The sequence below is a fragment of the Sparus aurata genome, chromosome 6 (assembly GCF_900880675.1).
Source record: "Sparus aurata chromosome 6, fSpaAur1.1, whole genome shotgun sequence".
In the NCBI taxonomy this organism is placed as follows: Eukaryota; Metazoa; Chordata; class Actinopteri; order Spariformes; family Sparidae; genus Sparus; species Sparus aurata.
Window position 1 is genome coordinate 25,186,020 of NC_044192.1, and position 18,057 is coordinate 25,204,076.

The 18,057-nt window shown below is 40.8% G+C and overlaps 1 protein-coding gene across 3 annotated transcripts in view; it reads right to left on the reverse strand.

Annotated features, from left to right (window-relative positions):
* LOC115583762 (histone deacetylase 7-like) overlaps window positions 1-18,057 on the reverse strand; it is a 46,014-nt gene that overhangs the window by 5,581 nt on the left and 22,376 nt on the right. For 2 of the 3 annotated variants that reach the window (XM_030420937.1, XM_030420939.1), the window contains exons 6-21: window positions 16,488-16,601; window positions 16,130-16,221; window positions 15,347-15,445; window positions 14,758-14,911; window positions 11,857-12,098; window positions 11,334-11,579; window positions 10,711-10,909; window positions 10,393-10,526; window positions 10,126-10,246; window positions 9,996-10,045; window positions 8,893-9,000; window positions 8,578-8,633; window positions 7,343-7,430; window positions 6,646-6,765; window positions 4,119-4,216; window positions 874-992 (exon numbers count right to left, since the gene is read on the reverse strand). In XM_030420937.1, the coding sequence (XP_030276797.1) occupies window positions 874-992; window positions 4,119-4,216; window positions 6,646-6,765; window positions 7,343-7,430; window positions 8,578-8,633; window positions 8,893-9,000; window positions 9,996-10,045; window positions 10,126-10,246; window positions 10,393-10,526; window positions 10,711-10,909; window positions 11,334-11,579; window positions 11,857-12,098; window positions 14,758-14,911; window positions 15,347-15,445; window positions 16,130-16,221; window positions 16,488-16,601 (2,040 nt within the window). The remainder of the gene's footprint in view (window positions 1-873; window positions 993-4,118; window positions 4,217-6,645; window positions 6,766-7,342; window positions 7,431-8,577; window positions 8,634-8,892; window positions 9,001-9,995; window positions 10,046-10,125; window positions 10,247-10,392; window positions 10,527-10,710; window positions 10,910-11,333; window positions 11,580-11,856; window positions 12,099-14,757; window positions 14,912-15,346; window positions 15,446-16,129; window positions 16,222-16,487; window positions 16,602-18,057) is intronic. The other variant, XM_030420938.1, reaches the window with a different exon arrangement.

Genomic DNA, 18,057 nt, shown 5'->3' on the forward strand with positions numbered 1-18,057 from the left:
TCCAAATATTGTATTTTTTACTTTATTACATTAATGCCAAAGTAGCATATTTTTAAATTAGCTTATTTAATTGGCAATTGGATAAAAAACAAACAAAACAAAAAATAAAACAACAATAACCACAGATCACTGATTCTGATAATCAATAACACAGAATATCTTGTCTGATAATTGGTTCACCAAAAGTATGCCGTATACACATACATGTAAAATTTACTTTTACCTGTACTGTGGATTTCTTGCTAGAAAATTGCTTTCGGCACTTACGAAAATTTAAAATCAGTATCAGTAACAGTTACTTTTAGACTTTTACTAAAAGTAATATTTTTGCAGATGACTTTAACCAAAGTCATATGTTAATACAATATCTTTACTTTTACTCAAATGAGACTTTTGGGTACTATTTACAACACTGATGAGATTTATGAATTGAGATTGTCAATTCAGTGCACAAACAAACTCTTGAGTGGTTCTAATGTCTGAAATCAATAAGGCTGATCAGCTGTGAAAGAGAGAAAAAAAAGGCTTCATAAAAGTTAGTTGATTAACACAGTCTAGCTCGGTGTGTCTGCTACTATGATACATTTCAAAATGATGAGATTAAAATGCCATCGAGGACAACTAAATATTACTCTAACCAGAGGCAAACAAGTCAGGGTCCATATGAGGCGGGTTTCAACCAGGAAACAAAGACTCTGAAGAAACACTCAAGGAGTCATTCTTTAAGCTAAATGCCCTAAAGACCACTGTATTGTTTTGTATAATTACGGACGAATGCACTTTGTGTGACATTAACCCTGATTCACATCTATGTCTATGTCTGTGAGTAAGAGAATGTTAATGTGTGCTGAATGTGAAGCGAGTGAGCCTTACACTTGGCTGTGACCTTGTAGCCTCCCAGTGATGACGAATGTCCTTCGACAGCATCAAAGCCAGCTGACACCAGCACCACATCAGGGGAGAACTCGTGGGCTATGGGCATCACCACGGCTCTGTGGGGGAGGAGGAGGAGGAGGAGGAGGAGGAGGAGGAGGAGGAGGAGGAGGAGGAGAGGAAACAACCTGCTGTAAAACAAATACTATATCGGATGTTCATTCATTCAAGCCCTGTGGTCTGGCTGAAATTAGATAGTACGTTTAAGAAATCGTGTATTCAACAGGTGTTTATAATTTGTGAAAAATGAGAACTTGGACGAGTGAATACAACAGAATAATGTGAGAGAGGAAGTCAGAGTGGGATTCAATCAGAACAGACACAAAAGAAAACTTATTGTAATCAACAGCATTATAAGTTGTCTGTAAAGTAAAAAAAAACAAAAAAAACATGAAACAACACATTGTTGAGGTGAGAGTGGAACACTTTTACAAATGTCAGACTTTTTCTCTGGATTAACTGCAAACGTTTACTTCATTGTAGCTCTATCCATTTAAAAAAAGATGGAAGATAAATTATCAAAGGCTGCGGTCCAAGTGCTTGATCTTTGCTCCTGATCCACTCCTGGTAGGAGGCCAACATTAGAACGTGGGGTAGCTCCCAGGTGTGAATGTGTGCAACTGTTTAAATGTGGAGCAGAGCACTGCTGAAAAAAAGAAGCCTGAGCACTCTGCACACCTTCGCTGGATATATAAAGATCAAAAAAGGGTTAAAGCAAAGATTTGCACACAACTTCAGGCAGGTGGCAAACGCTGAATAGTTTGTTTTTGCGAGTGACACAAGCAGATAAAAATGAGACCCTTGACATCTCTGGACTGAGACGCCTACATACTTTATACTGTATTCAGGGGAGACCACTTTCCTCGCTTCTATGCACTCTTCCTCACTTCCTCTCCTCTCCTGCTGCCAGTTATTTAGCAAGAGTGTATGGCCCATGCCGTGTTTGATTCTCTCTCTTTGCGCTCTCTCTCTCTCTCTCAGCGGCAGTTCAAAGGCGTTTGTGTGCGTCTGGTTCCTATTAGAAGCTCGTCCCTCTTCTCACGTCACTGACAGCCAGCCATCTGGGATCCATTGGGCCTAATTACGCCGCCTTTGGATTCCCTAACAATGCACCCCCCACTTCTTCTCTTCTCTTTTGCCCTCCTCTCCTCCACAGTTTGTTATTTGTCAGTAGCCACCTAGAAATGCACATGAATGCATGTGCATGCACACATACATGGCTGCAAAGAGGTACATACTTATGCTCTTCCTTTAAAACTGGAGGTTACGTGTGTGTCGTGCTACCGGTGATTACACTGACCTTAACCTTATCTTCCACACATACACACACACTACGTCATGACACCTAATATCAACGCAGCTGAGCTTTCTCTTGATTGTTCTCTAGTCCCACCACCGACTCTCGACCACAATATTTCCCCTGTCACTAACACACACACCCAAAAACAGTGACACATCATCAACAACCGCACTCTGGCTAGTTTTCTGTTCCATCCTGGAGAGAGAAACACACAGTCTGGAACATCCCATCGTCTAAATCATGTTTTCAAATTGAATTACACAACTGGCACCGGACTACATATTTAATTGCATAAGCATGGATTCATGATGCGTTAAATTTTGTCTGTATAGCATGTTATGCATTTATTTGCACCAGCTAATCCACAGAATGGTGGAAAAGTCCAATGAAAAATGGTTCAAAGATCGTGTCATGCGTTTTTTCAGAAATCCCTACTTTGCCCCTTAAAAATCTTCACTATCTTGCTGCAATTTTGCAAATCCAAATTAAATTTTTGTTTCTGTAATTAAATATTCAACAGTGATAGGAAATGTAAGGTTGTTCCCCATGATGTCAAGCGACAGATGTATTTTGCCACATACATACCCTGGACATCGGAGCTAAATATTAAGTTCCTTAACCCACTGGACCACCAGGACACTCCTCCTCCACAGAGCTTTGATGCAAAGTTTCTAGGTCTAACAATACAGTACAGTACTACGGTGTGGTTAACTGAGGAAGTTTTACACATGAAAACACTTGCCATTTCCCAAACTGGATGAAAAATACCAAAAACAGACGCCTGCTCAGGAAAAGACCAGTTGTTTCTTAATTAGCATCCAGAGCTGCAGTAAACACTGGACTTAGTGTTTCCAAGCCTGCCTACTGGCTCTATGGATTTTTACCAGTATGGGTTAGCTCATTAGCATCTTTCCTTTGACGAGGGGGCCCACCCACTGTGTCTGCTGCATGCATAACTGCGTAGAGCTCACATACTGTTTAATCATCTGGTGGTGAGCCAGTGTTGCTGACAGAAACACTCTGAGTTCATTCCAGTGGAGAGCAGAACCGTACTATATTCGTTCAGGAGAAACAGTTTGGATTAAATTAAAAGGGTGGTGAGCAAAGGTGTGTTTCATTAAAACATGTTTTTAGCCAAAGTGACTATTTCAATGTTGCTTCTATCAAATTGTGTAGATACTGTTGACCCTTCGACCTGCTTGAGATACTGCAGGTAGTCCATCAATCTCCTACATTAGAGCATAAGTGCATGATTATAAGCTCAAAAGTACTGTATGTTTCCCAGGTGCAGATAGGAGGTTCTGACCTCCACAATGTAAGAATGGGCTTCAACTAGCAGGAGAAAAATAATTGCTTATTGTTATTGTGTCCTTGGCACACACACACACACACACACTTTTCATTCACACATCGTGAAAAACACCCCTCCTTCCTGATGAAAATAATTTGTTTTCTGCCTTTTTCTTGATGTGGCTGTTTTTGCTGTCATCGTGTATCTGATGGTTTTATTAGCTAATCTAACATAACAATACTTAGACAATGATGTTATTACCAATGCAGGACAATATCGCCACGTCATTGGTATTGGCCGATAAAGGCTTTAAAAGGAAATTTAAAAAGAAAAGAAAAAAAAGGCGCATATCAAATCCAGTACTGTACATCCCTACATGTGATGCAAAAGTTTTAAGTCTTTGCAAGTTGAATTTTTTTCCTGTGATGGCACAAACTAAAACTTATGGTGGCCTAAAAGGTAATGAAACTTACTAATGTGAAAACTATGGTATACTTTTCAATATTGATACATGCAAGTTTATCTAAATTGTAACAAATGTCATTTAAAGTATGGAAACAAAGCTAACAGAGATAGTTTGAGTCCCCTCTTTACCTGAATGCAGCCAGGTACTCAGCATCACCCATTGGAGGGTCCAAACCTCCTGTCCATCCTACATTAACATTGAAGCCTTCACCTGCACCTGCACCCACCTGGATGGAAGGAGAGAGAGGGAGACTATGAGACTGAGAGTGAGAAAAGATCTTTGTGAATGTCAAGAAAAGTTAATCAGTCCCAGTGAAAGTTGAGAAACTGCGTGACGATGACAGATTTGTGTCAAATGTTCGCAAAAATCGGCATGGTGGTTGCAAAACCTTGCATTGCAGCAATTGAGGAAAAGTGACTGAATGTCTTTAAGGCAACACCAGGGAGTGATTATGATGCCTAAATGAAAGACGGATGGCTATTAATTCAACACCCCTGTCCCTCCATTTTGATTTTGATACAATTTGTCAAACGGCCTTATAAATCACTCTGAGCCACAACAGAGCTACACCCGTTTATGATTCCCAAACTTTAGGCTACAGCTATACTGGGAACTTTTTCACATTTGGCAACTGCTGCCTTCTATATAAAAACTATGTACTATAATACATCATGTATGCCGTAAAATGCTCTATTTATCTATTGAAAATATGTTATTTGTATATAATTGGAATGACTGTGTATATATGACATGTCAAATAAAACTTAAATGGTATACTTCTCATACCACGTGCTGTAAACCAACTTTTTTTTTAGCTGTATTGAGATTGGCATTTATTCCCAAAATGCCAGGCAGAGTCGATGGAGGTTCTCTCAGTTTGACCTCACATATTTGGGACAGGGAGTGAACTGAGGCCCTGGTCTTGGAAAGAAGGTTTAAGGATTCCTACCGCTCTCTTTGTAGTCCTGCTAGCAGCCATTTAGCTGTTCTCTGAGCCCTTCACCATCAGTCAAAGTGTCAGTTTGAGGGCAGAATGAGGAGGTTGACTGACATACTCTTGGCAGTAAGGCGTGGTAATTTCCTTTGTGTGTGTGTGTCTAAATGTGTGTGTATGGGTGTGAGAGGATGTTTGAAAGAATGCTGATGAGCATCGCAGAGCGTCTGTCTCCATTCTTTCCTCAGTGGACGGGATGTTCGCAGGGCAAACGAAAAACACATGAGGCCTCCTGTCCTCTGCCAACTAGTAATGTACCCGCATGCACGCGCAAATGCACACGGACACACACACACACACACATTGATGCACACACACAATTCCTGCTATTGCTCCAAGTCTCCTCTCTGTCCTCTTTCTCTCTTTCATGTTTCAAGCGTTGCTGGACTGGATTAGGCCTTCGCTGGTTTCTGTGTGGTACTAGGCACTCTCTGTTATGGCTATGACATCACACCCTACCCCATGGTGCGTTATATACCTACACGGGGGACAGTGAGACTCCAGAGGTTTACCACACAGCTCAACGGAGGTTGAAGGGCCACTTAAGGCAAAGCCACATCCAAGCCGGCAGAGCGTTTTATGTGACGTCCCTCATCGGGGGATTTTATGGGAAAACATTGACTATTTTATCCTCATTATTGTGGGGGAGGATGGGAGAGTGAGAGGAGGGGATGTGTGGGATTGGATGTGTGGTGAATGCCACCGTGGGTTGGGGTCAATTCATATGACTGCGGATAGTCATCACACTTGGTTTCTGGTAAGACCACAAGGCAGAATTCATAGGCATCTCAATTTCCTGTATTTAAACATAGGCATGCAATTGGACGGTACATATCCTGTTGTGAAGTTCTGACATCCAAAGGCCCAAAGTTTCCTTAACTACAACTATGGATATAAACCTACAGTTGATACACAAAATCAAGTAATGAGCGAGTTCATTAGATGAACACATTTTCAGAGGAAAAACATCGAGTTAACTTGTTTGAATGAAAGCTGATTGGCAATTACAGTTCCAAATTTGAATTAGTCAAAAAGACTAACACAAGAATGTCAGTGGACCAAAGCTTATGTGATATTCTATATTGTATTTTAAGTTATTTGTGTGAAGCCAGAAAATATTAAAACTTTCAAAGAAATTTTAAATAATGTTTAAAGGAACACTTTCAACACATTTCATTATCATCCTGTGCAGTTGAGGACTCTGCGATCATGATAATCAGTCATCGTGACCAAATTGCAGAGGTAACTAGGTCTTTAAATCATGCAGATTATTTCTGGATTTATTATTACAATAATTGTTCCTGTTTTGACAAGTATATGATCCTCATACGGTGCTGGAGCTTCCTAATGTCCCACTGGAATCCCATTATTACCAAAGATTTCTATGCCAACATATCTATCTTCACAAGAGACATGTGGGGTAGAAGTCAGTCTTCTATAATAACAAATGGCTGTTAAATATATCAAGAGTCTACTCAGCTCATCTACTTAACAAAGAGAACTGTGTTATGAATGTTTGTCATGTTTTGTTCTCAAGCTATTGTCTTTACAAGAACCTAGGTGCATGCAGAGACATACAAACACATACAAACACTCAGACATCACCATGACAACATAAACAAAAGCAGACAAACAAAGCACCGCTGTGGGAGACTACCTACCTCACTGGGATGTCCACTACCAGGAAAGAAATTGCCATCGTCAAAGCGGTGTAGAGAGATGTACAGCACACTCGGGTCATTATAGAAGGCTTCCTGAGTGCCATTGCCATGGTGAATGTCCTGCACAAGGATTGGATAACAGATTAGGAAGATGGCATTTCCCACATTATTAAGACTCACATATTTGCTCAAAACCCAATTTATCTAGCTATCATGCTTTCTCTCATTATGACATATACATATAACCAAAAAAGCAGAGAGCAGGGTCTGTGCAAGGCTTTTCCCTGTCAATGAAAGATGTGTTATAATCTTAAAAGCTTTTTAAATGAAGCAGGTTGTAATTAGTGTTTTAGGTAGTGTGCGTGATGACATATTACAGGCTCAAATATACACACATGGTGAACAGAGACAACCACCTGGCTATGCATCAATATCTGCACACGTGTGTTCATATGACCGTGTGTATATCTGTCTATTTTGAGCATACGTGACAGTCCTAATCACATATGGAGACCAGAGATAACAGTCCCTACATGAACTTGATGATCAATTGGAGTGCTACTGAAGAAGGCGGCTCTGCTTCTGGGACCTTGTTCTGTGCCCACTATTCATTTGTGTGCGAGTGCATGAGTGTTTTTGTCTGTTTATTGCTGTCCATGTGGAGACCAGTGATGCTGGTCATGCGGTGGGTCCTCACCCAGTCCACAATGAGGATCTTGCTGACGTTGAGTTTGTGTTGGAGCTGCTTGGCAGCGATGGCCACAGAATTGAAGAAACAGAAGCCCCTGTGGACAAACAGACAGGAAGAAAGGCAGCCACATGTGTTTATCAGGACATCTTCAGCAGATTAATATCATAGAGTCACCATATGGACCTTAGGAACCTGGAGACATGTCTCTAGTTCTGTGGCGTCATGTGGCTGCTATTCAGCCCAGGTTGTGACAATCACAGCACTGACTCTAACGTGCAAGTCATAAAGGGCCAGTCCTGCCAGGCAAACATTTATGGCAATTATTTTAGTTGTTTTGTATTTCATCTTCCACTGCTGACAAACAAAAATGGCTTCTCCCATTGGAACATTATGCTGACTCTAAACTATTGCACTCCTGAGCAATGCAGAACCCACAAATTTTGTGACAAACAGAAGACCGAGCTTATCGTAAAATTGACTTCACATTCCAAATGATAACAGTGTGAACTGCTGACAGGATGTGTGAGATGATTTCAGAGAAATGAACTCAACTTGGCGCAGACGTTCCCTCAACACTCACTGTCTACAGTAAAGGTATGCAAAAGTGTTGATGTATGAAAAACAATAGAGGAATGTTGGAAGTGGCATTGTCAGCATGGGCCGTAAACTTTGACTGCTTTTGTGTGTGTATGTGTGTGTGTGTGCGCACTGATGGTATATCATATAGTATATGCTGTCCAAACTGCTCATCAACAAAAGTAATTATCATCCCATAAATAACCAGTGACAAACACTGCTGAGCACACACACAGACAGTCCCAGCTGAATGTGATTACTTGGCTAATGTCCCCTATCAAAGAACGACACAAATCCATGCACACACACACACACACACACATACACGTACGCATACACACACACACAAACACACACACACACACACACTCACATACCAGGAGCCAGGAGGTCTCTGCAAAGTGTTTCAAAGGATTTATTACAGATCAGCTACACTTCAGAGCAAGGGAGAGAGAGCGTAAGAGAGCCTATGTCTCTCTGTCTTAATGTGTGTGTGTGTTTGTGTGTGTGTGTCTGAGTTTGTGTTATGTGTGCTACCTGGCTGATGCCCGAGGCAAACTGCCTACTCCGCTCAGTTTCTTTTAAACTTTCAAGACACAGAGCAAAGCACCTCAAAAAGAACTGTGTGTGTGTGTGTGTGTGTATGTGTATGCTGCTGTACTTACAGAGGGGAGGAGTAGTTTGCATGGTGTCCAGGGGGCCTCACCACTGCAAAGCCATTCTGTGAGAGGAGAGCAAAAACTTTAACACCTTTCTGATTTCACGAGGCCGACTATCATAGTTAAATCTTTAATCTTACACCTGCTTATGTTGTTGTATATACTGTTTGTTAAACACTACAGACAACTCATCGAGGTGAGTTACTGTAGCTTTACTGTACTGTTTGTAATGACTGTTCACGCCACACCTTGCTACACCGCCTCTCTTTCAAAACATATGGTAATTGCTGACAAGGTATTAGTAACGTAAGAAAGACAGACCTTTAGTTTTCCTTGAGCCACCTTCAGCGCCAGGTCTGTGACACATCCTGCAGCAATTCGGGAAGCTGTGGATGTGTGAAGTTCATTCCAGACTGTATCGATATCTACCTGTTAGTAAAACAGTGATGAGACACTTAAAAGTCAGTTCAGAACATGTTAATTAAGGATACAATTAAAAATTACTTCTGTCCGAAGGGTATGAAAGTTGTCACATGTTATTTTTAGTTATTTTGAAATAATAAATGACATGAATCACCAATTTTAATCATTTATTCTTACAGAGTATTTAATGAAAGAACATGTGTGACGATGGACCATTAACCTCTGTGGACACTAATAATTGCTAAGAAACTTTCCCTTTGTTGCATCTATTCTCTCTGTGAGCTCCGTCATGTGTTTCAATGTTACTCCATGTTTCAGAACTCACATTGGTGGTGTGCCGCGGTGGAACAATGAAATCAGAGGAATTTCTTTTATCACAGACTCTGCCATCTTGTTCCAATCACCGCTCTTCACCAGCGCAGCCAAGGGCCCGGAAATCCAGGCGGATCAGTCGTCTTATCAACTGACACCCTGCCCCCTTCTTCTCTTCCTAACTCCTCTCCTTTACTCTCCTCTCATTGTGCTTCACAACAGTTTCTCATGGCCATTATTATTTGTTTTGCTATATTAGAGAAAAAAAACAACTTCTTTTTATCTTCATTGTTCCTTCGCTCATAGTTGTTCAGTTTTTTCTTCTTCTGTTTTCTCATTCTGTTTGCCCACATCCATTCCTATTTAAATAAAATCCAATTTCACTGGCACGCACGCCTCCAAGCTGAAGTCTCTGTGTACCCTCTTTCTTCCCTTCTTCTTCTCTCTCTCTCTCGTCCACATCTCACCTTTGTACAGACTTTCATTTCTGATTGGGTTTTTAAGTCCTCTTAGCCAAAAACAATAGCATTAGCAATTTGTAGCATTATTAGCTTAATTGCGTAATGAGGCATAATAAGCCGTGTAATGTTTGCTGTTCAGTAATGCAATTAGATAAGTGGAAAGATTCCCACGTGACTTGTGTTTGAAAGGCTCAGTGATGTGTGTGTGCATGTGCGCACAGAACTCACCCCAACTCCTCCACATGGTAACATCACGAACATCCGTTGAGATAAGAGTCCTACCAGAGATTAGTATTAGTAGTAGTTAAGTGTAATATTAGTGGGGGTTTTTTTTTCAAACTGTTATTACTGATATTACCAGCCAGCTTGCGGTTGTCCAGCTTGAGACGGTTGAGAGGGTTGGTGCCGAACAGAAGCACATGTTTTTCTGAATGGACTGACTGCAGCTCCTCTACTGTGGCCTTCCTACTGCCGATACGCTACATACAAACAGACGCACAAATATACTATATATATACAGCAGTAAATCTGGGGCATGCATCTTCCTATATGTGTAGTATGTGTGTGTGTGTGTGTGTGTGTGTGTGCGTGTGTGTGCGTGTTTGCGTGATTGTGTGTGCCATACCTCACACTGGCTCCTGAGACCCCTTTCATGCAGTCTCGACCAGATGCTCTGTACCCTTCCAGCATGCTCAGGGTGGCGGCTGTTATCTCCACAGGTACATTGGTGCTTCTGCATCTGACCATCATAAACCAGACCTAGATACACACATACACACACACACACACACACACACACACGTGCACGCACCACATCTTTAAGCCTTATTTCATTTTATCTTTTTTGATCCAGCTATATCTGAGCTGTAACTAAAAAATGCGACCACATGATAGGATTCATGGCTTCTTTTCACATTTTCCTGATTAAATAAGTCTCCCTCACCTGTGGTGAAGCGCAAGTGGACGTCTGAAGCAGGGCTGGACAGTGACAGGGAAGGTATGGTGGTGGGTGGATGTGGAGGAGGAGGCAGTGAAGTGGAGGCTGGGGAGGACTGGGTCCGACCCAGAGGCTGGTGAGGCCAAATGATTGATGGCACACTTCCGGGGTCCAGCTGGAGAGTTGGTCTTAGAATCACCTGCCTCTGTGGTTCCCAGGGCAGTTGGTGAAGAGGAGAACAGGGAATGAAGGAGCAGTTATCAACAGCAGCACATGGCAAAGACTAACTGGACTAAACTTTCCCATACTCATAAATCGAATGGCTCTCTGTAGTACATTGCAACTACTTATTATTTGGTCAATTTGATTTTGCTTGCCTAAAACAAGCAGCGGATGAAGGAAATTCAGCATTGCCAGGCATGCTGCCATAAAAATGCAACTCTCACACGCCTCATCTTTTATAAAAAAAGCTACAGTGCCCTCTGCTGTCAGAAACATGGTTCCAACAAGTACATTCAGGTACAGAAGCACAAGGGATGCATTTTTTGTCATTGCTTGTATAATCAATAATGCATTCTATCAAAAAATGTTTGCTGATAATTAAACATAATTATTCTGCTGTTTAGTACCTGACTGAGAGAATGCGAGGGCTCGATCAAGCTCTCCCGTGAGGAGGTAGTGGACTCTGTGTCGTAAACAGAGTCTGAGCTGGCTGTGCTCTGTCTCCTGCGGTAGCCATCCTCACACACTGAGCCTGCTTCTGAGCCGCACACGGACCCTGGGCCAGAACCAGATTCTGATCCGATCTCCTCCAGGTCCATGTCCTCCGATGGGATCTGCGTCAGACGAGGCTTCTCAATGGATTTGCTAGTTAGCTAATAGAGGGTAAAATGTTGCAGTGTTTACAAGGCTTAAAGTTGCTGATGCTCCCTTTCAAAAGCATTTGTATACAACTGATATTAACAAAATACTTCTATATAAAGTCAAAGTCAAGTTTTTTATTTTCTTAATTAGAGATATCCATGCACAAGTTCACACAACACTCTACACAACAATCATAAATAAACTCATAAAGACCTATGACTATCAGTATTAGAGATCAATTGTTTGTTTGTGTGTAACAGTCTTGTGTCCATGCCTGCCTCCTCTCACCTTGCTCAGGTGTGCATTCAGCTTGAACCTCTCCAGTCCGCTCTTGTGGTATTGTTGGTGTAGGTGATGCTGGGTATGTGAGTGATGGCTGGTGTGCAGTTTAACAGGTGAGTGGCTGTAGGGTGGAGGCTCTGAACGTGTTCGCTCCAACGGTCTGTGTGGGGGCAAAGTAAGTACACCTTCCCTTTTTGACAGGTGAGGCTGCTGCTGCTGCTGCAAAGGAACGGAGGTCAAACCATGAACTGTGGAGAGGAGGAGAGAGAAGAACAGGGTTATAAAGATGATCGCAGACATATGGAGAGGAGGCAAAATGGTAAGGGTGCATAGGGAGGCTGAGAAAAAGATGCACAATAAAGATGTGGAAGGAGTGCAAAATGTAAAAGTAAAGAAAATGATAGAGTGTAAGGAAAATAAAAATAAAAGCTGATATAACTGTGGCATTTATTATTCATATCTGACTCAGAGATAAAAAGTGAAGTGGAGGGGGAAATCTACCAGCGGTATTTAATGTACAAAAATAACAGAGCTCAGAGAATATATTGCATATGCTTGCATTTACAGAATCTATGTTTCTATATAGTTGAAACTGCATCACCATTGAGAGCCAGTTAGAGGGCACCCTTGTGCCATTTAGAATATTCAGTCAAAAGAAACGTAGTATAAGAAATAGGACAAAAATGTTCCTGTAGTCTGTGGCATACAATGAATAGACCTATTTCACAGCCGACATTTTGACTTCTTTTGGCAGGAGAGGCGGGTGAGCCATAATGCACAACACCTAGACGCTAATCTTGCAAACCTAAAAGGAATGCAGCTATTACTGACATCATCAGTTACACCTGTGCTTTTTCTGCTAAAACAAATATCTGCTGTGAAAAAGGCCTATTATGAGTGTTGATAATGGATAATATATAGGCCTTTTGTTGGACTGGCTGGATGTAAATGCAGAAAAGGTGAAACTACATCACAAAATACAAAAATAAGTGAACAGAAAAGTGACTTGAAGCGCCTTGTGCAGTTAGAGTTAAAAAAAAACTAAACATACCATCACAAATGCAAATATACTGACTGCAAAGATGAATTTTCTTTCGATATATGTATCAAATATTAATCAACATGTTTACAAATAAAATCTACTCACTGGCACAAAAGGAAACTAAAGAAGGATGGCTATAACTGGATTTGTTTCAATTTCTTGAAGACGGTTCACCTCTCATCAAAGAGGCTTCATCAGTTCTAACTAACTGAAGAAGAGTTAGCTGGCTTTTACATTCTGTGTGGTTTTCTCACAGAGAAATTGAAACAAGACCAGTCACTTACGATACAGCACTGAGATTTACCATGACCTAGATGACTGAGAACCTTCATCAAGTTATCAAGCTATAGATTACTCAAACTCAAAACATGTGCCATTAACAAACAAGGTAAAAAACTTCTATCACTCAGTATCTCATTACTTCTCTATCACCTCACTTCAACACCTCACCAAAAAAGCTTCACAACAGACTCTCTTGACCTTTTTTTTTAAGTTACACCACATTGCTCACCATCTCCTGCACTTTACACCTTTCTCACAAATGCATCCCAGCTTATCATCCAAGGGACAACTAATTTCTTCTGCCTTGTCAATTTTTTAGCAAAAACACATTTCTTCTTCTTCAAGATTTGAGTATTCAAGTGTTCTCAGTTCCACCTTGGCCAGAATGTGCCTGTTACTACTTCTAGTCTCTTTCAGCGATATTAATGCAGGCTGGTATCCAAAATTGTGTTATAGTGAGAATGTAGTCCTCCACAATATGTTCAAATGTTAGCTTCAAGTCTTCGAAAGAACCAATGGAGTTGGTGAAATGGTCTGACCAGTGCTGTTTTGCCAGCCCCTAATGGAAAAAAAAAATCAGAGCAGTGCATTTATACAACTTGATTAGCCCCTCGTGGACATACAAAACAATACTGTCCACCTTTTGCTGTTGGCGCTGCCCTCTCTACCTGTGATGACTTCCCATGGCGCAAAAACATTCATGCTGCTCTACCTTGCCGTGTTGTTTTCAACACATCACATGTTAAAGTTTCTTTTGTCATTTATCCACAAACCACTTGCACAAATGGACCTATCATTGTTCTTTGTGAGCTAAGAGGCTCCACGGGTCAAAACAGTGTTAATGGCAAAGAGAGGTTCAGGGATTTTATGTTTTTCACTCAAGTTAGAAGCAATCTTGCGGAAATCTAAGTTATAACATCCCAACAGGGTTTAGGGTGCTCTTTTAAACATCCACAGCTACAACCTTTGTTGAAAAAAAGATCTGAGGGTATAATCTGCATAGACGTTGTCTTTATGAAAGACATCACATCAGAAGTCTTTCTTTTCTTCCTTGGATTTTCTTTGCAGTCCATACATTGCAACAGCCAGGGATGGATCAATACATGTAATTATCCACATTGTTGTAGCCTCCATACCACTACACAATGAATTTTTGAGATCATTTTGAGTCATTCAGTGACACACCTTTGATGTGAGCACTTTAATAAAAAATTACTTGGAAATCTCCAGGTTTCAGTAAATGGTTCACCCTATAAAGAGGGAAGCATAAGGTTTCCCTTCCTTCTTCTAGTGGTGATGCCAGTTCAGCAATGATGTTTTTAGAATTCTAGGAAGTCATTTGATTTGATTGTAGGAGAGCCATCTAGTTACCTGTGTCATCTCTAATCCCAAATCATGGGTTCACAATAAAGCCCTGGTGATGTTTTATAGTTATGTTTTAGCACAATCAAAATGTGGATGTAAAATGTCTATATGCTCTTTTCTTTTGATACTTGCATGCCCAGATGCTTGTGTTCTGTATATATGCATATTGAGATTCTTCTGTTTCTGCTGTACAACACATTTACAATAACACAACTCACGAGAGACAAGTTGGGAGTGCACCAGTCCAGTATGAGGTTCCAGTATGAGTACAGGCTGCAGATGATGAGCCAGGGATGGATTGTTTCCTTCCAGAGGCATGTAGACCGGATGCAGAGCAGATACAGCCAACGGCCTTGCAACTCGTAGGTCAGCCTGCGGAGAGAGCAGAGGAGAGGCTAAAATGATGGTAAGGAATTAAAGAAGCCCTTGTATTGGTTGCAGCTTATAGCAAATGAACAAAATGAAGGGTTAGTGCATAGGATGAGGGCTTGTGGCTTGTTTGCAATGTAGAGATAGACTCATCAACATGTTAACAATGTAATGAAGTGAATAAACTACCACATGACTGATTCACAAGATATGAAAGCACCACAGAGATGAAGAGGGAAGTGAAAGCCAGAATATACCGCATGTTTCTATAAGTGTTCTAGTGTGCTGACACTATTTTAGACATTCAGTCTTAGATACACACAAATTCATATCATGGATGTGAGGTGTGTGATAGTATTTGTATATTTGGCTATAAAATTGAACACCAGCAGTTTAATATTGGTTCTGAAGTGATCCCAAGCTGGTATAGTTTCTCACTTGTGCAGGAAGTCCAGCAGTGATGTTGGGCATGGCAGTGGAGTTGGGAGGCAAGGTGAACTGAGCCAAACTACCCTCCTTTAGCAGCAACCTCTGTGCCTGAACGAGACAGAAATATTAATTGAAAAGACTTTCTGTATAGATAATGACCACATCAGCTGACATAATACATGTAAACCCACATTTACATAACGAAGTTAATTTCAGTTCTCTCCTTAGGGATAAACTGAGAGCAGTGGGCTGAGCTTAAAGTACTGTCTCACAGATTTTACAGTCTGAGTCAGTCAAAATGGCTACAAAACAAGACTTATATGTTTAAAACACGTACTGCTGTTGAAACCAGTGAGGAAAATTATGTTAGTACAGTAAATAGAAAATAGCGATCAAGTAACAGGTATTTGTACAACGAACCATTTGGCCTTCCCAAATCTCCCTGTTTAATGCATCTGGGACTATAACTGTACTGCATTTAATGCCCAATTAAAATTCAACTGCTGGTGGTCAGTTGTACTCTAAAGAGCAGAGCAGCAGAGGTAGCGACATGTGGCATCAGTGTGCAGAAAATAAGACTATATGATTTTCTGTTAAGAAGGGAAAGCAAAAGGTTTTCTAGGAAAGGTCTTACAAATGTAGCTAAAATTGGAGCATAAAACAACTGTGGATTATAGGTACTTTTTGTCCACCGTATTGTGTTGTTGATGCTAAAACCTGAACCCTGACCCGTGTACTCACTGTATGGTAGTGTATAACAGAAACTAAAAACTTGCTATGATACAAACATACCTCAAGAGCCAGTGAGCCGTTTTCTGAATGGAGGCTGTCGTTGGGTGAGCTGCACCCTGATGCTGGGTTGCTGCTGCTGCTTTGGGAGGAATCTGGGTAACAGAATTGAGACATGCCTATCAACTCATGACAGCAAACGCTGTCAGAACAGATGTATTCATACAGCACCAGAAGACACACATGTGACACACTGAATAATCATTCAAAGTGTAAAATTGTATTATGTGTTTAGCTATAAACATTTTCAAGTGTTTGTTTAAATTCAAAGCTGTATTAAATGAGCCCAAACAAAGAACTGTGAAAATAAAACAGAAGCATTAGATCATGAGTGTTTCCCAGCTAAATGAAGATACTCTACCCAGAGTTTCTGTCCTGTGCTTGACAGCTGGAGGGGCACTGATCTTACGCTGCAGTGGGTTTGGTCTTGCACTGATGAGCTTCTTTATCTTCCACTTCAAAGTAGGCTCAGAGACTGTACACATACACAAATACACAAACACAGACACATACATAATTATGCTTAAAGCAACATAAAAAGGAAAGATACTTATTGATGATAAAATCAATGATGTCATTCAACAGCAAGAATGGACTCACAATATTGTAGGGGTGGTTAATCGGCCCAATTTCCCGATTCGATTCGATTCCAATTATTGAAGTCTCGATTCGATTACAAATCGATTTTCAATTATTAACGATTATTGATCTTCCATTTAACATCAGTCAGCTGCTGAATTATTTTACTTATCTTTTGAGTAACTCCTCACCTTCAATATTGTATAGTGTAACTGTAATATCAAAATTATTATTTTTTTATTTGTTTTAAATGTAGTGTTTCACTGTTAAAAGAAAGCTGCCAAGCTCAGCAGCCGGACTCATGTTAGAAGCATTGTCGGTGACGAGAACCAGGGTGTGTTTCTCTGTTCCCCACTCGTCTGCCATTGCTTTGAGAAAGTCACACATATTTGTGCCTGTGTGGCTATCATCCATAGCTCTCGTCTGAAGTACGTAGGACATTAGCTTCCATTAACTGCTGACATGATGAGCTGTAACGGTCACATATAAGACTGTAGCTCTGGATGTCCAGGCATCGCAGGTTATTGCTACCCTGTGAGCAGAGTTGAGGGACACTTGCACGGAAAGCTTTGTCTCCTTGTAAAGATTTGGAATCGATTTAAGTGTGAAAAAGTTCCGGGATGGAATAACATATCTTGGCTCCAGACTGTGGACCATGTAGCGGAAGCCAGTAAGAGGAGGACTCCAGTTTGTATTACTATTTAAAAAAATAAAAAAAATAAATATATATATATATATATTTTTTTTAATCTATTTTTGGAAATTTAATAATTGAATCATGATCGTCAATATCATAATCGCGATTAATAAATAATCGATTTTTTTCACCACCCCTACAATATTGATGCACTCAATTTTCATAGCAAAGTCAAAGCAATCTGCAGCCAAGCAAATACCTCAACCCTGGTCTATAGCAAAAGAAAAGTCCCATGTTTACATTGGTCAGGCTCTAATAAGCCCAAACAAAACAATCAATCAGTGGCTGGCTCAGAGCAGATAAAAGGCAGCTTTGTTTTGTCACTGAGCCAAAAAAAGCACAGGAGGGTGTGTGTGTGTGTGTGTGTGTGTGTGTGTGTGTGTGTGTGTTGGCATCTCAGGGTTCTAGGACAACGAAAATAAATAATGGCATTTTGAATGGTTAGTGCAGATATGTACAGGAAGACAAAACCACTCCCACTCTCATTCAGACTGTGAGGGAGACCTGCTTTGGACTCTCACGCAGTTCATTTTACACATACCTGAGTGAAAGTTATGTAACTGCTTTGGTCTTTGTGTCTTACTGTTGTTTTATGACTGTTCGCTCTCTCTCTGGCCCTGCAGGCCTGGCACTTAATGAGTTTCCCTCGTCTCAC